The 24,467-nt window shown below is 49.8% G+C and overlaps 2 protein-coding genes across 3 annotated transcripts in view; one reads left to right on the top strand and one right to left on the bottom strand.

Annotated features, from left to right (window-relative positions):
• The window catches only part of MYH7B (myosin heavy chain 7B), a 57,000-nt gene extending 38,232 nt beyond the window's left edge, over positions 1–18,768 (top strand). Inside the window, exons 22-42 of the mRNA XM_019513014.1 lie at positions 550–686; positions 1,218–1,473; positions 3,423–3,665; positions 4,203–4,379; positions 4,804–4,949; positions 5,676–5,766; positions 6,905–7,294; positions 7,895–8,021; positions 9,095–9,213; positions 9,971–10,167; positions 10,739–11,088; positions 11,897–12,021; positions 12,858–12,973; positions 13,182–13,374; positions 13,705–13,908; positions 14,448–14,573; positions 14,945–15,115; positions 15,879–15,983; positions 17,513–17,608; positions 18,148–18,288; positions 18,639–18,768. Coding sequence (XP_019368559.1) covers positions 550–686; positions 1,218–1,473; positions 3,423–3,665; positions 4,203–4,379; positions 4,804–4,949; positions 5,676–5,766; positions 6,905–7,294; positions 7,895–8,021; positions 9,095–9,213; positions 9,971–10,167; positions 10,739–11,088; positions 11,897–12,021; positions 12,858–12,973; positions 13,182–13,374; positions 13,705–13,908; positions 14,448–14,573; positions 14,945–15,115; positions 15,879–15,983; positions 17,513–17,608; positions 18,148–18,288; positions 18,639–18,650 — 3,522 coding nt within the window. The 3' untranslated portion in view covers positions 18,651–18,768. The remainder of the gene's footprint in view (positions 1–549; positions 687–1,217; positions 1,474–3,422; positions 3,666–4,202; positions 4,380–4,803; positions 4,950–5,675; positions 5,767–6,904; positions 7,295–7,894; positions 8,022–9,094; positions 9,214–9,970; positions 10,168–10,738; positions 11,089–11,896; positions 12,022–12,857; positions 12,974–13,181; positions 13,375–13,704; positions 13,909–14,447; positions 14,574–14,944; positions 15,116–15,878; positions 15,984–17,512; positions 17,609–18,147; positions 18,289–18,638) is intronic.
• A 1,871-nt stretch (positions 18,769–20,639) lies between these two features.
• Positions 20,640–24,467, bottom strand: part of TRPC4AP (transient receptor potential cation channel subfamily C member 4 associated protein) — a 109,784-nt gene continuing 105,956 nt past the window's right edge. For both annotated transcript variants that reach the window (XM_019513015.1, XM_019513016.1), the window contains one exon: positions 20,640–23,724. In XM_019513015.1, coding sequence (XP_019368560.1) covers positions 23,587–23,724 — 138 coding nt within the window. In that variant the 3' untranslated portion in view covers positions 20,640–23,586. The remainder of the gene's footprint in view (positions 23,725–24,467) is intronic.

Genomic DNA, 24,467 nt, shown 5'->3' with positions numbered 1-24,467 from the left:
GAAGCTGAAACCAGCTGAGGGTGGTGTATAAGAAAGGCAATGAAGCAGGCTGCAGGGAAAGAGAGGCATCTGGTGGTGGGAGGAGATTCCATTGTGGATTTCCTCTACCTGGGAACCCATCCTTATTTTAGCACACATTTCTGGCACTGAACACCCCAATATCCTGTCCTGACAATCAGGGACCACCTGCTGCTGAAGGGGCTACAGTGAGCTAGTGCTTTGGGCCTGGTCTATGTAGCTCCAATAAGATGAACTTACAAGAAGATGAAATGGTGAAACTCCAGATCAGCTGAAACTCTAGACTGCTGCAGACCTCAAGTGCCTGCCACAGCCACAGAGACATGGGAAGCCCAGTGCAGGATTGAGAGGATATAGTAACTACTCTGTGTCACACCCCTTTACAGGTGCTTGGGTACCTGTTTTGAGCCAGTAACAGCCTGACACAGGTCTTCTGAGCTCAACCGCTGGTAATGCTCCATTGCTTACAGCCAAGGGTTTCTGTGTCTCTTTGGGTCCTAAATGCCTCCTCTCTGGTTCTCTTGCCTGCAGGTATTTTTCAAAGCTGGTTTGCTGGGCCATTTAGAGGAGATGCGAGATGAGCGGCTGGCCAAAATCCTAACAATGCTGCAGGCCAGAATCCGTGGGCGGCTGATGCGTATTGAGTATCAGAAGATCATCAGCAGGAGGTAGAGTTACTGGGCCAGCATGGACTGCAATAGTACTCACCCTTTGTTGCCCAGCAGTCCATGACAAACCTTCTGCCATGCCCTGCTGGTTAGACACACCCATTATGGAGCTGGTCTGAAGGAATGTTGTTTCCTTAAGATCTGAGATTTGCTAGAACTGAGATGGTTCTTACAGAAAGTCCAATTTTGATCAAGTGTTGATGAAACCCTGGTTTCCTACCAGCTCACCCATCCAGCTGCTTGCCACATTTCTGGGCAGGCTGGTGGGGAACCCAAACTCCCAGGCTGGCAACTCCTTAGCAACCCAGACCCCTGGGTTCCTAGCTCCAGGTCAGCCCCCTTACAGATTGCCTTTGAGCTGCAGCAAGGGCCAGATTCTCCCAACATCTGCACCCAACATATACTGAGCTCTGTGAAAACCTACCCCTAGGTGGGCTTGTTGGTGCAAGTGGGACCCTTTCTCTGTGACCCCTCAGGGTGGGATATAGGCAAGATGTCTGTGTGGCTGAGCACGCTCCTCTTTTCCCCCAGGGATGCACTCTACACCATCCAGTGGAACATCCGTGCTTTCAATGTTGTTAAGAATTGGTCCTGGATGAAGCTCTTCTTTAAGATCAAGCCCCTGCTCAGGTCAGCTCAGACTGAGAAGGAAATGGCCACCCTGAAGGAGGAGTTCCAGAAGCTGAAGGAGGCTTTGGAGAAGTCAGAGGCTAAGAGGAAGGAGCTAGAAGAGAAACAAGTCACCATGATTCAGGAGAAAAATGACCTGGCTCTCCAGCTCCAGGCTGTAAGTGCCTTGTCTAGGCATCTCCTCCTCCTGAAGTGGTGTGGGCTCTGGGCAAGCAGTTTCATGGGGAGAAACCAGTGTAGTCATTCCCTGAGAGATGACCCACATAGGCCAAGAGCAAGAGCCTTTTCTCAGCAGGGAACTGCTGTCTTTCTGGCACCATGGATAGCAGAGGGCTCAGACAAGGAATTGCCACTGGACACAGGAGTGAGGCTTTGGATAAATACAACTGTACCTTATCATGGTTTATGTCAGTGTTGTATACTGGTGTAAGTTACACTGAGATTAGGAATACACATATGGGCATTGTAACAGGCCTGTTTCTTCAAAGTCATTTGGAGCCCCCTAGTGGCTTAAACACTGAGACCTGTTTAAGCACCTTGTCCACCCCACCAGTTGCTTCCGTCACTTGTTTGCCACAACTTTGACGTTATTAGGAACATTTGGTAGACTGCCTTCCAATAACTCGGGTGTGGCTTTAAGTCTCCTGCTGCATTCTGAACTGTTCACTGGGCTCCTCTCCTTGGCGCATGTCTCAGGCTCTTTTTTTCTCCCCTACTCAGTCTCTCAGGGCTCTTGCACCCTCTGCACCATCGCCAGGGCTCCTACAACCTCTGCACTGGCTCTCTGGGCTCCTGCAGACTTTGCACAGGCTCTCAGGTATTTTGGTCACAGTTAGCTGACCCTTTCATAGCCCACTCCTATTTCTGTGGGCCTCTGGCAGCCTGCCAATTCAATAGTGATCAAAGCCCTTCTGTGTGGGGTGTCTTCAGTGGCTTCCTCCCCTCCCCTTCAGCTAGTCATGCCTTGTAGACTATAAACCAGTCCACAACATAAAATATGAAGCTTATCCTTAGGCAGTCCCTCACAGTAGCTCCTTCCCATCAGGACCTATGAACTGGATTGCATTGCCTCCTAGGTCCATGAGCTTGCCTTTACCAGTCCTGTAAAGCTTCTGCTCCTCAGGGCACATCAAGTCCTGCTTCAGTCAAAGTCTTAGGTTAGCCTAATTAACAGGCCTGCTGTTATTCTTCACTGCACTCCTGTCTCCCTCAATAAACTGCTTAGGGTCAGGGCCTTGCAGCTTGCCAATTTAACTCTTCGGTGACTGCAGGGCCCTCAGTTCTGCTGTCTGACACTACCCTCAAGCAGAACTTGGGTAGCATCTCCCACAGTGTCCTGGAGGCTGATGGCTGGTTCTCCCAGAGCTCTGGACCTGGCAGCAGCCCCTCCACAGTCTGAAGTTTGAAGGTACCATATCCCTTGTCAGGACTCTCCCTCTTAGTAATGAGGTTAGGGCTGTATTACAGCATCTATCCCTGGTTAGCAGCATACAGGTGACTATTACTATGCTTTACCAATAGAAGCATGTAATAGCCAGTTTGCCTTTGGCACAGAAAACTTAAGCCAGTGTAACTTACACCAGTAAACCTTTACCCATGATTCTTTCTCCACTGGATTGAGTGAAGTTATCCCAGTTCAGGGGTCTCTGCCATCGGTTCCGGGTTCACAAACACTTCTACAACCGACACCCTTGTGTCAGTGGAGAGACAGAGGAATGCCCAGGCTCCACAGTTCCCCCAGGTTTGGGCAATTGGGTGGAAAGCTTAACTGCCTTCTGATCAACACTACTCCAATAATGTTTGGTCTCTGGGGTGTATCTGTTAATCATCTCCCACCACATGAAGTAATAGCTGGAGGAGAAGGGACAGATTGTCCCTTATTAGCATTCTATTTATCCTGCTTCCTTGGGGATTGGTAGAGAGAGGGTGAGAAGGCACCCGTGAGAAACAGTTCCTTCCACATGACCTGACCGGTTTGGGTTTACTCCCCACATTAAGTAACAAGCAGGTGCATCAGCCTCCAGAGTCCAAGAAAACAAGGGGGTAGGGGTGTCTCTCCTCTCCTGGAGAGATGGTAAGCATGTGTTTCCTTGTGCACACTTACAGGAGCAAGACAACCTGGCCGATGCAGAAGAGCGCTGTGACCTGCTGATCAAAGCCAAGATACAGCTAGAGGCTAAAGTGAAGGAGCTGACAGAGCGTGTGGAGGATGAAGAGGAGATAAATTCAGACCTGACCTCCAAGAAACGCAAGCTGGAAGATGAATGTGCTGAATTGAAAAAGGACATTGATGACCTAGAAATCACACTGGCAAAGGTGGAGAAGGAGAAGCATGCCACGGAGAACAAGGTAACTAGTACTGTTGGTGAAAGGGACAAATGCTGCTGCCATTTACTGGGAGCATGCAGTGAACCCACACCCACTGATTCAACTGAGAGCAGGGATCCTTCTGTGGATGTCCAGGGATCTTGGACATTCATAAAGTGTGAGAGATGAGGCTGCCTTAGATAAAGGTGGGTGAAATACAGCTGGTCCCTGGGGAAGATAGCATCAGGAACAGCAAAAATTTCCATTGTCCCAGAACACTGTGCATTCTTGGTATCAGTAAGCAAATCTGGGGATAATACTGTGTTTTTCGGTCTAAAAAAACCTGCCATTTATTTTGCGTCATGTAACAGCTAAATAGTCTGGGCCAAGGAGAGAGCAAAGTAAACACTTCCACAAGCAGAAATGGTTCTGAGGTAGGGGCAGGGGTGGGGTGGAGATGGACATGATGGTGTTAGTCCGTTCTGGTGTCCAACCAAATATTACCTTGGCTGTTCCTCACTGCCCCACAACCCCAACCCCCTGGAGGAGCTGAGCTCACTTTTTGTTCTGTCTGCCTAGGTTAAAAACCTGATTGAAGAAATGGCTGCTCTAGATGAGGTCATTGCCAAGCTTACCAAAGAGAAGAAAGCACTGCAAGAGGCACATCAACAGGCCCTAGATGATCTGCAGGCCGAGGAGGACAAGGTCAACACCCTGACCAAGGCCAAAGTCAAACTGGAGCAGCAAGTGGATGATGTGAGTAAAACATGGAGGCAAAGAATAGTGACAGTGATGGGCATCCACTTTGTGCCCAGGAACAGCTCCCTGAAGCACTAATACCCTGTGGGCCTTATGGATGATCTCATGCCTTAGTGCAGGGCTGATGGATCAATCTGCAGCCCCAGCAAGGGTCCAGTGCTAGTATGGAATGCAAAGGACTGTCTGCCCTGATGCAGTTACAGCCATACTGCAGGGTCAAAGGCCTGGATACTTTAGTGGAGAAGCAGTCCAATGCAGAGGGGGTGGGGAAAATACCCTCTACTGGCAATGCTAGAATTCCCACAACAATGGAAAGGAAATCCCCACTACAGGGGACAGGAAGGATGGGGAGAGAAAGGAAATGCCAAGCGAGGAGGAGGGAAGGTGCTTTCCTGGCTAACTCACCTTCCTTAACTTCTAGTTGGAAAGTTCTCTTGAACAAGAGAAGAAGATAAGGATGGACCTGGAACGAGCAAAGCGCAAGCTGGAAGGGGACCTGAAGCTGACACAGGAGTCAGTGATGGATTTGGAAAATGATAAGCAACAACTGGAAGAGAAACTCAAAAAGTAAGTGTGCAGCCTGGGGCAATGCCCACCAGCCAGTCCCAGCAGATGCCACTGTCTTCCCCCCCTGCCCACCTTGTCATGAGTGGGTCACTCTCAGGTGCTAGGGGCCTGTGCTCTGTACTTGTCAGGACACATTTTCACATGGGAGATGAAGCCCAGTATGTGTGCAGGGAACCTGGGGCAGAGCTGGAAACTGAATCATGTAGCCTGAACACAGGTTCAGAACCTGACCTACACGATCAGGTTTTCTCTTTAATGTACCAGTAGGGCTTTGGAGGCTGCAGAAGAACACTCAGGAAGCAAAGAGAGAAAACTTCAGTGCAGCGCTAGACCTCATGTTCCTGGTTGCTGCTAATGCCACCAGCAGCAGGCATATTGGCATCAACTTCCACCAACTTCCACCTCCTGACTGATCAGGACACACCTGTGGAATGGGTTAGCTCCTGACCCTCTTTCATTTACTTAACACATCAACAACCTCCGCAGCACCATAGCAGGGACATTGCCCAGGGGGCTGGAAACAAAGCCTGCCTGGGAGCTGCTGTTCCGGCCCAGAGTTTCTTTGTATATGTAGGTTCCTTCATGCTTTGATCCAGGATCAAACACTAGTACCTTGACTGTGAGAACAGTCCTGCACTGGTCCTGGTCAACATACTAGAAGGGGGCTGGCAGGTTTTTGCTGTCTTGTGTCTGCCAAGTTACAGGACTCTTCCTCTTCCCGTGCAGGAAGGACTTTGAAATGAACCAGTTAAACTCCAGGATTGAAGATCAGCAGGTGCTTGAGGCACAGCTGCAAAAGAAAATCAAAGAGCTCCAGGTAAATTGGAGAGAGGTGTCCAGGTAGCACAGGCAGGGAGGTCCTGGAGGAGCCCAGGGGGCTGGTTTGGTGCTGACACAGGTTGGGCTTATGTCCCATGCCTGCCAGATGAACAAGCATGTGGTGCCTGGAGGATGAGGGTCATACCACCCACCTGCTTGGGTCTTCTCTCTCCTCTGACTGGAGAAGTGTTAGGTCATTCCTTCCTCTAAATGAGTACAAGCTTGTACCCACATCTCTCGCCCATCTCTCTCTCACCCACGTCTCTCTCACTTAGCTGAAGGCTGCTGGAACAAAGCTCTGCCTGGAGTCTCAATTCTGGTTCAGTTGAGTGAGCGGCAGATATAACAGAGCCAGCTGCTGTCTCCCAGGCTGCAGTAGCACAGCAACTCCTTCACAGTGCACCCCCTTGTAGTGCCTGATTACTGCCAAACAAGAGAGGGTTGCTAGTTTAACAACATGAGTAAGAGGCAGCAGCCTTCTGGGCACTGACCTGGTTGAGTCCACAGTACCTCCTCACTGGAGGAGCATAGAAAGGGCAAAGCTAGCAGTGCTCTGCTGATGTCACAAACTGAAGCCCAGGCAAAATCTTAGGAAAAGTATTAAATGATTATGAGATCACCACAAGCATCTGTCCCTGCAGCTGTGATTCCACCCTTGGAATCGAGCTCTTTGCCCAAACCAAATCCACAACTCCATCCCCCAGATGGACTTTGCAGATGAAGGTTTCATAAACTGTGCTCCTTTTTAACAAAGGGCTCAACCAGAACTCCAGACTTTAACCGTCTTGAACTTTGGGGGCAAGACAGAGGATTGAGGCCAGATTTGTACCTGGACCCCAAAGGTGTGGTTCAGACCCAAGTGTCAAACAGTTCTAGGCATGCTTTTGTTAGCACTTCCACTCAGTGCTCAGCAGGGGCAGCATTTTAGGAAGCCTGCACTGGGGAGTTATCTCTGACCCTAGGGTCCTGGGGGCAGAGCACCTCAGGGCACCTCCGAGTTATAGAGGCACTTGAGGCATTTCCCAGTGTGGTGGCTTGTTCCTGGACAGCATCAGAGAGGTTCTTGCTGAGTTTTGGATAGCAAAGGTGCTTTGCCTAGTCCCCATAGCACCTACCATGTCCTGCCTACCCTGTAGGCCCGTATTGAGGAGTTGGAGGAGGAGCTGGAGGCTGAGAGAGCTGCCAGAGCCAAGGTAGAGAAGCAGCGTGCAGAAGTGGCCCGAGAGTTGGAGGAGCTGAGTGAGCGGCTGGAGGAGGCTGGTGGTGCCACAGCCATCCAGCTGGAAATGAATAAGAAGCGGGAGGCTGAGTTCCTGAAGCTGCGCCGGGACCTGGAGGAGGCAACACTGCAGCATGAATCAACAGCTGCAGCCCTGCGCAAGAAGCATGCTGACTCGGTAGCTGAGCTGAGTGAGCAGATCGACAACCTTCAACGAGTCAAGCAGAAGCTGGAGAAAGAGAAGAGTGAGATGAAGATGGAAGTGGATGACCTATCCTCCAACATTGAATACCTCACCAAGAACAAGGTGAGGGGTGGGTAGGACTTCATTTGTGGGCACTGCCCTCAGTACAGTGGGGCTGGACCTGTCTAAGCATAGGCATTTATGTTGGCCGGTAGTAGCTGGTGGCCCAGATAGACTCTGAGCTCTTGTTCTGCAGCTTGTAGCTTGAGTGGCTCAGCCAGAGTCTAGAGATCTAAGCCCAGCTCTGATGTGTCCCTTGACCAAATCACTAACTTCTGTCACCTTTCTTTTTTGTACACCGAGATAGTATTACACACCCAGCCCATGGCAGCCAGTGTTTGTGTAGTGCTCTGAAAATACTACAGTTGGAAGTTCTGGGAAGCCCTGGTTTCTTTCTCAGAGGCTACCCATTTGTAGGGCCTATTATTCTAGTGAGAGGGACACAAGAGAATTTATGTTGTATGAGCCAGCGGGGACTGAATGGGAATCCTGTCTACAGGCTGTGCACCCCCTAGGGTTAGGACAATGGAGACTCCTAGTTAGAGCCAGGTGAGTGCCAGGGGTAGGAAGGGGGACAGCTCCCTCACAGGCCCATTGAGCAGAGTACAGAGTTCTGTTTGTATGGGACAAGGGTCTGATGCCGGACTCACTTGATCACTGTAGGCAAATGCTGAAAAGCTGTGCCGAACCTACGAGGATCAGCTGAATGAAGCCAAGTCCAAAGTGGATGAGCTGCAGCGGCAGCTGGCTGACGTGAGCACCCAGCGAGCCAGGCTGCAGACAGAGAGTGGTAGGTTAAGAATGATGCTGCCAAGCTCAGGGAGCAGCCGACAGAGGCACCCTACAATTGATCTCCCTAAACCACAGGATTAACATCACTGACTTTGGAATATGTTCTGCTGTCCAGAGATTAAGTCCTTTCTTCAAGTGACAGGCATGTTGCTAGCAGCAGAACACACCTGACTGTCACACTGGTTAATTATGAGGCATCCCCTTCCCATCCTAGCTGTGCAATGTATAGGCTGGATGCCCTGGTTCTCCTTAGCTCACCGAGACTTCCTAATGGCCACAATGACAGGCCAACCAATGTGTTCTGAAGAAAAGAGAGCAGGATAGTGTCATTATTATCAACTTTACCCTGGACTATGGAGTGTGCCAAGGTCTCAGGTTTTAATAGCAGGGAGCTACCAGATGACATAGTCTGTCCTCTACTTCCAGAGATGCAGCTGTTGCTGTTGGGTCCCATGGTTCCATGGTGCTGACTCTGCTGGGACTAGTAGCATGTTCCACACAGTTGTCTATGAAGTAAAGGTCTTCTGAGGCTGGCTGTGTCAGAGCATGTCCCTTAGCAGTAATGTCAAACCAGCCTCCCTGCTGGCAATTTGGCAAATGCCAAGAGCCTCCATGTCATGGCCAGCATCTCCACAGCGAATGGGGTTCTACTATCCAGGTTGCACAAGGATAGTCTTGGAGCCCAAACTAGTTTTGTCCACTGCAGCATGGCTGAGTAGGGGACTCGCTGCTGTGTAAAACATTTGCCATCTGCAGAAAATAAGAAACACAACATAAAGTCCATTTCAGTTGAATCTGGGCTAGCAGTGGACCATAGCCAGGACAACAAGTCCAGCCCCTCCAGCTCTGAGGAGGTTCAGCGATGAGCTTGGGCCTAGTGCCATGGGATGGATATGAGCAAGAGCTCCATATCAAAACTCCTTCCTAGGGACTCTTGACATGCTGGGTCAGTTCTGTCTTTCTGATTTGGGCCCCAGGAAGGTGAAGAGCATGAAATCTGCAACAAAATGGCTTTGCATGGTTTCCATGTCTCCATCCTCATTGTGACTGTTTGGTTTTGTTTGCCCCCAGGGGAGCTGAGCCGGCTCCTGGAGGAAAAGGAGTCTTTTATCAACCAGTTGACCCGTGGGAAGACCTCATTTACACAGATGATTGAGGAGCTCAAGAGGCAGCTAGAAGAAGAGACCAAGGTAAGGTCAACTAGGTGTTGTTTGATCCCCCAGGGCCTCTCTCAGGCAGGAGGCTGGCTGACAGTGTAAGAACCTGGGTAGAAACAAATGGCCCAGCAATGAGAACTTGCATCTGAGCCTCTGATGGAAAATAGCCAAGCAGCCTCTTTCTGATCGTTTGGTCACTGGTATCGCAGCCCCATGCTGCACCTGTGCTCACATGACCACAGTCTACCCAAGCAGTGGTGAGGGCTGAGGCTAGTGCTCTGAACAGGGGAAAGTGTGTCCTGAAATGTGGCTGTGCAAGGGATAGCTATGGAATTGAGAACAGGGCATGTTACTTCCATTAAGATCTGGACCTAGCCCAGTCAGTCATGACCAACAACTACAATTCAATGGTTGATGTTTGGGTCAATATATGGACTGATTTGGTGCATGTGCTTTTGCCTCCCTGTACTTCCAGGCACCTCCACAATGGATACCAAATTCTTTCTTCTGCCATGGGATTGCTCCTCCAGGATAGGTCTATGTTCCTACATGGGCAGTGCAAGACATGCTCTGGCACAAAACTCAGCAGTCATCCAGACAGTCAGTCTGGCTTTAACCACTTCTAAACTCACTGTAATAAATGAGATGCAGACCCTGGAGTCTTTGCAAGCATGGAGCCCTGCCTTTGCACATGACTGGGCAAGACCTAACACTAACACCCTGCCTGTGGGCTATGAGGGCCTTGGGGAGTTTGATGTCAGTCTCTCTTCTCACATTTTCTGCTTTCTAGTCCAAAAATGCCTTAGCGCATGCCCTGCAAGCATCTCGCCATGACTGTGACCTCCTGCGGGAACAGTATGAGGAAGAGGTAGAAGCCAAGAGTGAGCTCCAGAGGTCCCTGTCAAAGGCCAATGCTGAGGTGGCCCAGTGGAGAACCAAGTATGAGACGGATGCCATTCAAAGGACAGAAGAACTAGAGGAGGCGAAGTGAGTTCCTGCAAAGTTCACACACTTGAAATTAGTGCCCCAACCTCTTTCCAGGGAGGCCACATGAGCAACTTTCTAGTACAGGCCTGTAGTCACTGAGGGCTCTGTAATCACACATACAGAATTGCTTCCTATTGCCAGAAAATGCCAATGATCTGGCCAAGGCAACATGTGTAATGAAACCCAGCACTCTGCTTGTGAGGGGTTTCTATCTTTCACTGGCTGTCTGTAGTGTTGCTGAGGGAAGGGCCTGGATCTAGATCTATTAGCCAACACATACCTCCACTTGTGTACCTAAAGGGCTTATACTGGGGCAAGCTCTTCCACCAAGTAGGGAGCAGTGTTCAGGCCTGCTGTGGCCTTCATTCCTTCCAGGGGCAGGACAAAATTCACAGAAATCATTGACTGACTCAAAAGGGCCCTCAGATCAGGCCTGTGTTGATTAAATTAGGTAAAGGTCTGCCTTTTCTAGTCAAACCTTGTCCCCTTTGAAGACCCAGGCTGATGGGGTGGTGAAAGGGGTTGGGCTGGGATGTCCACCTGTGGCTTATGCCCTGATTGCTCTGGGTAGGAAGAAGCTGGCCATCAGGCTGCAGGAGGCAGAGGAGGCTGTGGAGGCTGCACACGCCAAGTGCTCCTCCCTAGAGAAAACTAAGCACCGGCTGCAGACGGAGATCGAGGATCTGTCCATTGACTTGGAGAGAGCCAACTCTGCAGCTGCTGCCCTGGACAAAAAGCAGCGCAACTTTGACAGGATCATTGCTGAGTGGAAACAGAAGTATGAAGAGACCCAGGCAGAGCTGGAGGCCTCACAGAAAGAGTCTCGTAGCCTGAGCACTGAACTCTTCAAGCTCAAGAATGCCTACGAGGAGTCCCTGGACAACCTGGAGACCCTCAAACGAGAGAACAAAAACCTGCAAGGTACACAGGATCTGACACATGCCTGAACAGTATTTTGAGGCTCGTGCCCCTCTTTCTCACAGGGTTAGGCACAGAACCTAGCAGCACTTCGATGTCCCCAACTCCAGGAACAGTCACCGGCCTTAAGACAGGGACTTATCTCTTCCTCCTCCTTGGAGTGGGTGTGTTTTTTTTCCAAGGTGGGGCAGTGTTCACCCCATTGCAGTCATGAAGGTCCAGGCAGGGTTGAACCTTGCTGCTATTTCAAAACTTATTTGTTTTTCTAATGGATATTTTGCCTCAAAGGGAGAACAAGGGTATTGTACAGTTGAGGTGAGGTCTGGGGCAATGTGTGAGGCTGCCCATATTTATACTACCTGGGTGTCAGGAACACACCTTGGCCAGCCTGGCTCTGCACACCTGCTCCTGTCACCAATGCCCTCCCACCCAGCCTCTAGTCTGACCTCAGGGGACAAGTGGGAGGGCAGTCAGAACAGCATGCAGAGTGCAGCAAAAGTAGTCTAGCTTCTATGACACCATAACAGAGCTCAGCTGCCAGTGCCCAGGTATCCCATTTGAGGACACAGGCCAGCAGCTGAGTACTGAAGGGATGGGGGAGATCTGAATGCAGGTTTCAAAGTCACTTCCAGCATGTGTCTAGGGCAGCAGAGGTGCTCCCTGGACAGCTGCCAGGCTGTGAAGCAGGCTCAGGATGAAAGAGTTAGGCTCAGAGCTGTTTGCTTGCTTTGACCATTTCTCTGAGGGATTGCAGGAAAGCTCAGGCCCCTGCAACACACTCATAACCTAAGGTCTTTCTGATCTGGCACAGAGGAGATTGCTGACTTGACAGACCAGATCAGCATGAGTGGCAAGACGATCCATGAGCTGGAGAAGCTGAAAAAGACCCTGGAGTGTGAGAAGAGTGAGATCCAGGCTGCCCTGGAGGAGGCTGAGGTGAGCTCAGAGCCAAGAGGAAATGCCCTGTTGCTGCTGTGAGGAGGGGTGATATCGCTCACATGCCCAGTACCCATCCCAGTCAATTCAAATGCCCTCTGCAAGAGGCATGAGCAGCCCCTCCTCTTTGCACCTTGGGGTTATCAGTATGAGGGTGTTAGCTCTTGCTCAAGGGTTACTGCTCCATCAAAAACCCACATGACCCCTCCAGCTCAATTACTGCTTCCCCTTTAACACTTGTCACTTCAAGGCTCCAGTTGTAGATGGCCCTTGGGCAGCCACTAGTCACCTTCTGTATGCTACCAGCAGCACAACAACCCTCTGGATTCTGGGACGGTAGGGACACAGAATTCCTGGGCTCTGTGAGCTCCAGCACCAGTGTCTTGTGAGCTAGAGTAGGGCACTTGGCTTAGTTTCCCCTTGGCCCTGTAGGGCTATAGTGAAAGCTCCTTTGTGAACATCTCATTTAGGTTGCATTTTACAACAATTTTTATTAATGGACAAGTGCTTGCAACATGAAGGTTTCAGTTTTGGCAGTGTGGTAGTTTCCTCATGTGTGGACTGTGCCCCAGGCATTGGGCTCAGGTGGGTCCCCCGTTTCTGCCATTCTGTCCCTCCCCCCTTGGTGCTCCAGCTCTGACTTCCCCAACCTCTCCAAAAAAACCCAGCATGTTCAGGCTGGAGAGCATGGCAAGGCTAGGACTGCCTGGCCCTGGCAGGAAAGATATATTGTCCTTGTCCTCTATAATGCCACATTTGCAAGGAGTGCAAACAGCTAGCTGGGAGAGCCATAAATGCTGTCACCATACTAATGCCATGTCTGCTGTTGTCTCTAGGGGGCACTGGAACATGAAGAGAGCAAGACCCTGAGAATCCAGCTGGAGTTGAACCAGGTCAAGGCTGATGTGGACAGGAAACTAGCAGAGAAGGATGAGGAATTTGAGAACCTGAGGTAGGGTCCAAGCCCCAAGCCAGGAGCAGGCTGTGTCTACAATGCCCACACCTCACTTTTCTGTGGGCTGGTATCAGCAAGGCTGCCCTGCAATCTTGAGACAGGGATACCAGGAGAACTAGAGCAAATGCATAACTGCAGTGCAAAAGCCACAGTCTCAGTACTACAGGAGGATTAATCACTTTCTTCCAACTCCCTTCCCTCCCAGGCGCAACCACCAGCGTGCCATGGATTCCATGCAGGCCACGCTGGATGCAGAGGCTAAAGCTAGGAATGAAGCCATCAGGCTGAGGAAGAAGATGGAGGGAGACTTGAATGAGATGGAGATACAGCTGAGCCACGCCAACCGCCAGGCTGCTGAGGCCCAGAAGATGGTTCGGCAGCTCCAGTCTCAAATCAAAGTCAGTCCTGACCCCTGCCTGAGGGATAAGGATTGCCTGGCTACTGCTGTGGGCCAGCTCAGGGGGCTCAGTGCCATTCCCAGATGCTGTCTTGATCCTGTGTTCACTCAGTCAGCCTGAAGGCAAAGGCAGCAATGGCTGGTGCACCATCTGGCTCCTGGTCCTGCCTGATGCCTGGCCAGCAGCTGGCTGTCTTTTCAGGATCACATAGTGATCCTGATCCCTTGGTGTGTGACATGTCCTGCCTATCCTCTGGCCCCCGCTGGGAGGATGGGAAGGTGTCTGTTTCCTTTGATCCTCTTGACCCTGCTGCATGGATGTCATTGGCAGGACCTGCAAATTGAGCTGGATGACACCATGCGCCATAATGATGACCTCAAGGAGCAGGCAGCAGCCCTAGAGAGGCGCAACAACCTGCTGCTGGCAGAGGTGGAGGAGCTGCGGGCAGCACTGGAGCAAGCTGAGCGGGGCAGGAAGCTAGCTGAGCAGGAACTGTTGGAGGCTACTGAAAGAGTGAATCTGCTTCACTCACAGGTGAGCCCAGCTCATGCAGGCCTTTGTTGGGGAGGGGGCTGGCAGACAGCAGCTGCTGTGCACCTCACCTGTGCCGTGAGTCTCAGCCCATCGCCCAGGTTTGGGGACTGGGCTAGAAGACCAGCTCATTCCCACAGAATTAATGCAGGCACATCCTATGGCATGGGCTATGCAGAAGCATGGTTCAGCACACCACAGTGGTTCATTCTGGCCTTGAAATCTACGTGCTGCTTTGTTGGTCAGCAGCAGTGGTGCACAGCCCTGAAAGTAGACTGTCTTAGTGGAGTGCAGTGAACAGGGAGTGCTCTCGCTTCCTAGCACACTCTAGATCCCAAAGCCCTGGGCCACATGTGAACAGCCTGGCCCCACAACCCATCCCCATGCAAACAGGCTATCCCTGCACTCTGGTCCCATGCAAATACCCCATCCCCACTGAGAACAGTCCAACTGCATGACGAGCCTCTGAGTGAATAGAGCACCCCTGTGTGAAAGAAAAGCTTGTGCCTGCAGAGGTAACACTGCCCTGTCTCTGTGCTCAGAACACAGGCCTGATTAACCAGAAGAAGAAGATGGAGGCAGACATTGCCCAACTGACCACAGAGGTGGAAGAGGCTGTGCAGGAATGTCGCAATGCAGAGGAGAAGGCCAAGAAAGCAATCACAGATGTGAGTGCATGAGAAGGCTGACTAAGCACCCCCAGCAGGGCTAGGGCCAGTCCTGGGGCATAGCACAGCCTCAATATGTCGGTGGAGAGGGGCACGAATTACCAGTTTCTGTTGTACCAGGACTTGCTTTGCCCTCCAGGGTGGCTGACAAAACCTAACAGTGGGTCAGGGTGTGGGAAAACAGTGTTGTAGCTCCTCAGCTGGGGGCTGAAATGAACAATTCTAGGCAAACTGAAGCTATATGTGGGAGGTAGGTTGCGAGTGGAGGGAATCAATATGGGGGGTTACCTGAGCCTAAAGGGGTCTGGCAGGGAAGGCCTGGGAGCCTGAAAGCTTTGTGCAGCAGTGACAGAGCCATTGGGTACCTGCAGGCAGCCATGATGGCAGAGGAACTGAAGAAGGAGCAGGACACAAGTGCCCACCTGGAGCGGATGAAGAAGAACATGGAACAGACCATCAAGGACCTGCAGATGCGCCTAGATGAGGCTGAGCAGATTGCCCTCAAAGGAGGCAAGAAGCAGATCCAGAAGCTGGAGGCCAGAGTGAGTGCTGGGACCACCCAGTGCTGTGTAGAACAGGCTTCAACTGCTTTTGTGTCTGCAGCCAGTGCCCTTCCTACCCAGCTTCTCACAGCACCCTCTGTGGCATGGCTGCTTGCTTGGTCACAGGACTCAGGGGAGGCAGGGAGCAAGACAAGATCAAAGCAAATCCCCAGGCACCAGGTTTCCCTTAGAGCTCCTTAGCCCTCCTGCACCTGGCAATGGGCACTGACTCCCAAATGGTGCACTTCACACCAGTACAAAGTTGGCCTTTGCAGACCAAGGACAGATCCTCAGTGCCCAGCACCCTCAGCCATGCATAGCCTCAGGGGGCCAGAAGATGCAGGACTCTGTATAGGAATGCACCAGTCACTTCCTGCATCTCTTCTCTGCAGCTCTGTAAGGGTGGTGCTGACTCAGCCTGGTGTGTATCAGGCTGTACCAGACAGCATGGAGGAGATGCTCCACTGCCTCCATCAAGGAGGCCAACCCGGAGCCTGGTCTTGGTTCCTTTTATCCTTTCACATTTCCACACCCAGGACATGGTAGAGAAGCCCAGCCATTCACCTAGCAGGTCTCCATTTGCTGGGACAGGGCATCATGGACTGGAGGGCACAGGGACTAGAGCATCCCAGCTCTGAATGAGGTGGTGTTAGAGATTTAGCCAGGCTCTGGAGGAAACCAGGGAGAACTCTCTAAGGGAATAGGTGAAGAAGTGCTGGGAAGTGAGGGGAGTGGTGACATTGTGGCTGCTTGGTGCCTGCAGGTGAGGGAGCTGGAGGGGGAGCTGGACATTGAGCAGAAGAAGACAGCTGAGGCCCAGAAAGGCATCCGCAAGTATGAGAGGAGGATCAAGGAGCTGACCTACCAGGTATGCTAGTGCCCAGCTCTGAGCCTACAGGACTCCCCAGGGAGTCACCCCACAGCCTGCTAGCACTGCACATGCTCAGCCTTCTGTGCTGGCTGCTGCTAGGTGGGGCAGACACAGGCAGAGGCTGCAGGACTCTCTGATAAGCCAGAGCAACTCTGGGATCCTTCCCTGCCCTGTTCTCAGGGGAAACGCCATGTATCTGGGTCCATGAAAGCAGTTTTTCTTAAGAGCCGGGGGAATAACTGTTCTTCTGGCGTGGTTTAGTACCTGCTGAGGTGTTGGGGCTTAAAGCTTATGGAAATGGGAGGCTCCTCCCTAGCTTGCTCCTGGCAGCCACATGGCTGAGGGCAGGCAAAACTTGGGGGCATCCGAACTCCAAGCCTCCAGGCTTGGGCCTGCATGTAGGATGCCTGCCAAAAGACATTGGAAATATCTGAAGTCCCTGGTGAGGGTGGAGGATATTTGCTGGTTATAGGACCACTTATGGTTCTGGACTAACTCATAGATTTGGACTTGGTTTGGCTTGGAACATGAAAAATTCCTTTAAAAAAAAAAAAAAGGTCTCTTCTGTTGCTTAAAAGCGCTTCTGGCCTCAGCTGCCTTGGGGAAGCAGGATGAGCATGAGCAGTCAGAACCAGGGATCCTGGTTTTCCTTGATTAAAAAAAAAAAAATCACTATTTCTCTGATAAAACCCCCCAAATTAATGATTAAAATGATAGGCCAGCTACAGCCCTGCTCGTGCCCCTTATCCCCCCCTCCCACAGCCCCCCAGCTTTGCTGGTGGCCCTTCCCCCCCACCCACAGCCTCTGCCCCACCTGCCCTGCCAGAGGGGCCCCCTAGCTGCCAAGTACCCAGGTCTGCAGCTGGGGGCAGGAGGCAGTGACTGCTGCAGGGAAGCAGAGCTCAGCTCTCTCCCAGCACTGCAGCCCCAGGTCCCAAGCCCTACACACAACCTGGCTGGGCAGCAGCCCCAGCCCTACCCAACTCCCTCCCTCCCTCCCTATGGGGGCCCTTCTTACCTACTGGAGCTGCTCTTCAAGCTGCCTGGCAGCCATGTACATACACAGACACATGGACCCCCTTGTCTGACCGCCCTCCTCCGGCTCCCTCCCAGCCCTTTGCAGGCTGGAACTCTGCAAAACTTCAAAATCCACAGGTATCTCCACTAAAATGAGAAATCTGCATTTTCCTCCACAGTAAAAGGGGAAATCCACCTTTTACTCCATTTTTCCATGGGAAACGGAAAACCAGGATTCCTGGTCAGAACAAATGGAAAGAGACAAAACCTCCTGAATGTGTGCGCGTGTGCTGGGGAGAGGGAAGGGTCACCAAAGTGCTCTGTGCCACATGGGAGGTTGGTGGGAAAGAAAGATGACTGAGGGGACAGATTTGCTTTGTGCAAAGGTACCCAAAGGGCCTTGGGCTGCCCTGGAAAGAGTGTAAGGGAGAAAGAAGCCCAGGGGGAGGGGTGGGAGGCTGCAGGTGGGGACTGGCATTTCACAAATGGCTCTGGCTGGCACCTTTCAGACTGAGGAGGACAGAAAGAACCTGGCCCGGATGCAGGACCTGATTGACAAACTGCAGACCAAAGTCAAGAGCTACAAGCGGCAGTATGAGGAAGCAGTAAGTGCTGCTCCTACAACCCCACCAAGCCTCAACAGATGAGGGAACCTGCTACCCAAAGCAGAAGACACTCACCACATGTTCCTCTGGAGCAGGAAGCTGGAAACTGTCCAGTCACAGCTCTGACTTGCCTGGGGAAGGCACCAGGAATGTAATAATGGATGTCTACCAGGCTCAGCCCAGGGCTGTGGGAGTCCTCTATAGCAACAGCTTTGTGCTCTAAAATCAGCCACAGGGTCTCCTGTCCTGCTGAGGCTGAGGGGGCTCCTTGCCTCTCAGGCACAAGACACATCAGTAGGTCAGGCTGAGGAAGCTGGTACTTGGTACCAGCTGGTACATCACTGCCCAAGCTCCATTTGTACAGGAACTGGGATTTCAGTGCCTCCAGCAATGCTGTGTTCAGAGCAGAATTCCCTCAGTGAGATGTGCAGACATGCCCAGCAGGAGCTGCCTGGGGCAGGGGAGGGAGTGGCTGGCAACACAATGGGGAAAATGCACAGCGACAGATCATCATTACCTCCCTGGATCATCATTCATAGGAGCAGCAGGCTAATTCCAACCTGGTGAAATACCGCAAGGTACAGCATGAACTGGATGATGCAGAGGAGCGAGCTGACATTGCTGAGACACAGGTCAACAAGCTGCGTGCCCGCAGCAGGGAGGTGGTCATCACATCGAAGGTAAGTCTCCAGATGCAAGGCCCCAAAACAAAGCTAAGCCTGACAGGCAGGTGGAAGAGAAGCAAGTGCAGAGGAGGGTTCCCATGGCTATACTGCTTTAGTACCATTTCCCATGGGGTGATGCTCCTCTCCTGGCTGGTGCACCACAGGTGGTAGCCAGTGCTCTCACTGAGCAGCAGTGACTGACCACAGCAGGTCTAACACAGGAAGAGCAGCTGCTGGAGCAGAGAGGCAGCATAAGGCTGCTGTGAAAGATGGCATTAGAGGGTGCTGCAGCTGCCTTTAGAGGACCATGTGGCTCCACAATGGAGTGGTAAGTCCTACTAAGCCTCTTTATTTTTTATTTGCAGCATGAAGAGTAGAAGCCAGAAAATGCCAGCCTCACTCCTCCTATTACATATGCCTGATGCACCTTAGGTGCAAATGGCTGCAACAGTCATTGCATCTTTTTACTGAGTGAATAAAGTTAGCTTTCCAAGAGACGAGGCTCCTTGCTGTCTGGGGTGGGGGAGAGGAACAGCCAGCCAGCCACCGTTTCAGAGCCTCTCAGAGTGAGGTATGGACATGTCTGACAACGTTGGATCACAAGAAGGGATGAACTGAAAAGTTAGCACCTAGAAGAACCCCTAGGAGACACGGATGACTTAAATAAACTCTGGCCAGAGGCATAACTACAGGTGGGTAAGATGAACACCAGCCACAGATGCCAATTTAGAAGGGGCAGCTGAATGGTGCTCTCCAGCATCTTTACCCAGGGTGCCAGAATTGCTAGTTATGCCTCTACCTCTGGCCCTGTTACCAGCTGCAAATGATTGGAGGAATACCTAGAGGTCTGACACTACTTAAGCAGGCAGGAGGTGGCATAACCATGCCCATCCACATGAAGTGGAAAGCAAGGCCCTGGGAACTGCAGATTGTAACAGTAGTTGACTTTGATCTCATTTAAACTCTCAGTCAGGACCTAGCTGGCTGGTTCCAGAGTCACTGGTTAGAAGTCCAGGCATGTCAAGCACAGCACAAGCCTGGTTTGAGGATCAGCAGAGAAGGCTCCTCACACCATGCCTTGGCTGTCCCCTGAGAGGACACTTACCTATGAATAAGAGAATCCCTTTATCACCTCTGCCCTGTAGATAGCAGAAATGGGCACAAGGAGTAGCTAAAGTAATGATTATATTTATATATCAGCAGCCTAGTTGTTGGGAGGAGCTCATATTACCCATCCTATGACTGCAACAGGCAACATTAAGGCAGGGACCAGTGCAACGGTCCCTCCCTGGGATTAATTGGATTCCAGCTGCAAAAAGCCACCGGGGTTCTGCAGCCTAGTGGGGTGCAGCCTAGCAGGGTGTAGAAACTTGGAGGATTCTTGTTAGTGTCTACAGGGATGGCAACTCCTGAATGGTACTAACTACACAGGACTCATGCGGATTCATATCAAATACATATTCTGCTGAACCTCCCAGTCTTCTCACTTATAAGGGAACAAGTGGGAAAGACACCACTGAACAGGCCCTTCCTACTAGGGCTGCAAACCAAATCAAAAGAGAACAAGTCTAGTTTTATTTCTGTTTTAAACAGGTCCAGAGGAGCTAGAGCATAGTTTATTCAATGATGCTGTAGTGCCATGCATTTGAGGGCAGCCCTTGCCAAGCTCAGCCATTTTTCTACTCTTGCTGTGCCTGTAACAATCTTCCTTGCCTGGTGGGGTAGACAGCCTTCCTCTCAGGACTGGTACAGCAGCTTGTTTCCCTCCAGCATTACACACCCTCTTATTCCAATGACCTGCTGCAGAAGCAGGAAGAAACAGCAGGAGCTGTTTTCCAAGTAAGCTATTGCTCAGCTCTTCCCTCCTGCCCTAGCCATACAACGATCTGCTGGCTACTCCAGGCTTAGGGCAGGAAGTGCCTCGAGATCAGCATACTCATTTGTAGAGCATCAAAAAGTCACAAACTCTCTATTATAACCTGTACACCAAAGGAAAAGGGGCTGAATACTGTGCTGGTTGGGTAACTGCCCCTGACATGGTTTAGCTGGCTTGGGTAGGGATTGGGAAAGACCATATCCCATTCAGAGTTCAGAAATACGAGAGTGTCGTAAACGTGAACTGTGTTGGTAAAAATCTGACACTTTCCTCATCCTCCACCAGGGCTTGGAGAGCTCTGCCAAAGCAACAGCAGAGCAGAACTTAAGTAAACTAGAGTCTGAGCCAACATAGCAAGGCTCACTCTCCAGTGACCCACACCATGGAGCCTTTCAGACTGTGAGGATTCCTTTGCTTTGACAGGAAAAGCCAGCGGCTCTGCTCACACCGCAGGCCAGAGTTGATATAAAGAAAGACATCTCCACACAGGTTTCTTTTAAAATAGATTTCTTTAATAGTTTCCATTTAATATGTTTATTTGCAGTTAATAAATTGGCATTAATCTGGCATTAATTAAGCACAAACCTCAGCAATTCACTGGGATAGTGCAGATTTCCTTGAGTGTGTTCAACCTGATGACATCTCACCCCCATGCTCCACACTCCAGCACAAAGTCTGCTGAAAATCCACATTACAGATGGTGACCAAGCTGGCATGCTCTCCATCCTACCCTGGCACAGACATTTCTCCTGCTGTTCTTCATTAAATGAGACATTTCTACTACCACAAGAAGGAAGAATCAAGCTGCTTCTGGTGACTTGCAGGGAGGCTGATATGAACAAAGAACTCCATCAAAGTCAGAAGTGAAACTCAGCTCCAATTTATTTAGCATCTAATAAGTCTGTTAGAATCCCATGCAGAGCCTTCCCCACAAGGGATGGGGCTACTTTGAGGGAGGAGATTGAAGAATTTGCTTTTTGTGCACCTGGCAGGGGCAAGCTAACTCTCAATGAGCCTCTTGCAAAAGGGATAGTGGGGCTTGGCTCCAAGATTCCAACCCAGAACAGTCCTTGGAGCTGTTGGTACTCATGAAAACCCAAAGTGCCTAAAGAAGAAAATATAGAAAGCCACTGTGCTTCCCCCCACAGGACAGCACACTCACTACACAGAAAACAGGTGGGGATGATTTTGCAGGCCAGTTGCTAAGGATAAAAGCAGCTTGGCCCTTAATTCTGAGTTACACAAGTCTAGAAATACAGGACCAAAATGCATTCTCTGTAGGTTTATAGCAGCAAACTTCGGATGCACCAGTTACCTACCCTATGGAATAGGCATCCCTTATAATTTAAAAGCGTTTTAGTTTGAAGCCTTTGAGTGCACTTCTATTACAGGTAAATATAGGCAGAGACACCAAGAAACAAAACTTCTCTAAGAACAAAAAGTATTTAAGCTCCAGAGGGAAAAGCTGATGAAGAATAGAGAGTTGTAGCTGGTACCCCCAACATGTGAAATCTTAGGTGAAGGAGTGACATTGACTAGAGGTGGTGTGTTGAAATGAAGTCTACTAGGGAGCAAAATCCCTTGAAGAGAAGACTTTTTAAGACTCCAGCTGGATGTACTGCCTCAGAAGTTCTGAACACACCACAAGCAAAATGCTGACTCTCCCATGCTATCTGTCCTATTTGAATGGGACCTACAACAGGGACCACTGATGTACATATTAATAGTAGCTGAAGTCATCTCAAAAGACAGGTCTGATTACAGACAGATCAGCACTCTTCAGATGGTGCAATTCCCATTCCAGAATCTGATCTTCTGTCCTGCACATTCACACCCCTTGTTAGGAATTGAGATCATTTTTATTCCCTTTGCTGGCAAAGGTTATTATACATTGTAAGATGCCCATCTTGATCTGTGCCAGGCTTAGCTGCAGAGCCATGTTCTCTCTTCCTTCATTTGACTGCAGACAAAGTCCTGGAGAAGGTGGTTATAAGCCAGGACTAGGAGAAGGAATACAAAGGCACTGAAGTTCAGATCCCCCTTCACTGTCAGTTCTTGCAATACATTTGAGGAAATTCTAGGAGAACTGTCTGTGCAACCAATTATTAGTGTAAACTGATCTAAATGGTTACATTTCAAATTTAAATTTCATTTTAGGGGATGACTTCTTTTAAATTAGAGCCACAAAATACATACGAGGCTTAAGACTTCAACAATGGACTATTTCATTCCAGGAAATCTCACCATAATAGCATCCAGCTTTGGAGCAACTTGTTTAATGCTCCCGATTATGAGCTGCAAGCTGCGGTTAAGCACTTAGTTTTGCTAAAATTTGTAAGCTGCTGGGGGAGGTGGGAGCAAAGTTATTTTTAACCATGGGTGTTTATGCTCAGCATTGCGTACACTTACCCATTAAAATAACAAACCCAGGAAAAAACCTGAAATCTCCAGTAAGTATTGCACTTCAAGATGAATTATATGTGTTGATTTTAAAGTACTGAAGACTGCAAGCTTAGATACTGGTGTTAGGCTTCCAGACATAAGCAGGTTAGTACTAAGTTTAAGAGCATATTACCTTGCAACAAGTGCACTGGTCCAGATTTTAAAGTCAGATTAGTTACCCAAGAAGGGACAAGCTACAAGTTTAAAAATCAATACATTTTAATTGGTTAATGCCTGGTCAAAACTAGGCCCCAGACTGCAATTCCACTACTACTGAAATGTCTCTTCTTTGCAGCATTGTAAATACATCTTCAGATGGGAAGTATTCACAGAAAGGACAGCAGCAGAAGCAGAGACGTCCAAGCAGAACACCACAGTCAAACAGATGCTGGCCAAAGAGATTTTGTTACAAACAATCCAAAAGTGGATAGTAAAAAGGTGGAGAGAGCTATAGTTCCCAGGAATTAAGAGCAAACAGTCTGGTCAAACCTAAAGTTCAAATCCAAACCCAAAGTTAAACCTGATGCGAGTCCTCCTGGTGCCTGTGTGTGTGTGGACTGCAAGCATCAGGGGTCCCAGTCAGGCTGGTTTGTCAGACCTTGTGTTTGAATGAGCTGGGACATTTCCTGTGCTTTTTAAACCTGCTAATTCTGGCAGTCATGAGGAAGAACCAAAATTAAGTTGGCACATAGAATAGTTCCTTGTCTATCAATGGAAAGGGTTTGAACTAGATACACTTGCCTGAGAGAAGCAGGAAAAGAGCTGTTTTTTTGTGGAAAATTACTTTTATCCCAAAATGACCGGAATATATGGCTGAATGTGTTGCCCAGATAATTTGAAAAGTCTTTAGAGATCAGAGGCAGGACAAGTCTTTAACAATGCAGTAGTATTCCATAGTTCCAAGCTGCACACACACACTTCGCAGCGTATCCCTGAAAATCCAGTCTGTGAGGTACCTTCCAAGCACTGTCCATCAAAAGCCAAAGTCCAAAGAATCATTCCTCAGTGAAATCTCTGTCAATGTCCATATATGCCTCATCGATGTAGCTAACTATGGCACAAGGTGATGTCCGATCTGGACTAAGCAGTATAGATACAGTCTCTTTCCAGTAAGTAAAACTAATACATGAGCTCTGTGGAGGAAGAGAAGTTAAGGTCTAATTAGATGAATATTGACAAATTACAATGAAGTTCATTAAAATGAAGTGCCTCCAAGATATGTGCTTTGAACATGCACCCAACCCCCGCTCCATCTGCACATTGGCCCAGGGAAACCTGAAAGTGTCACTGTTGTGCAATTCACTCATAAGGCCAACATTTTAATCCCTTGAATACTATTTGGCCTACACTGTTTTCATGGAAGCTATCACACAGCAAGAATTTATCCAGCTCAAAAAAGGGGAACTTAAGAGTTGTATTGAACATGGTAATCAATCTAGAGGAAGCCAATATTGCTGCTATTTTATTTTTATAGCATCTCCACAAACCAAAAGACCTAATTGCTCACTGCTGATGAGACAGTATTTCCAACACAGAACAAATACCCCCTCCTCTGACCAGACAATGGAAGAACACATGGGATCTCCAGTTCAGGAAATAGGACAGTGCTGTGCCAGACCCTACAGCAACCCTACTAAATATGCTTTGAGACTGACAGGAAGGGGATGGGTAAATTCCACAGCCAAATACCTACAAAACAGAGACAGTACAATGAAGAAACAAGATCCCTGATGTGTGTGCTGTCATGTCACAGATAATCATTAGCCAACCCCATTAAAGTTTTGCAGGCCAACAGAGCACCTGCAAGTTCATCTGCTACTTGATATGCAGACAAATTAAAATTCTCCAGGAGACTTAACCAGATCATTTCCAGGGA

This window comes from Gavialis gangeticus, unplaced genomic scaffold, assembly GCF_001723915.1.
Source record: "Gavialis gangeticus isolate Ggan-Ray unplaced genomic scaffold, GavGan_comp1, whole genome shotgun sequence".
Lineage (NCBI taxonomy): Eukaryota > Metazoa > Chordata > Crocodylia > Gavialidae > Gavialis > Gavialis gangeticus.
The sequence above is the reverse complement of the archived record's forward strand: the minus strand, read 5'-3'. Positions and strand labels throughout refer to the sequence as shown.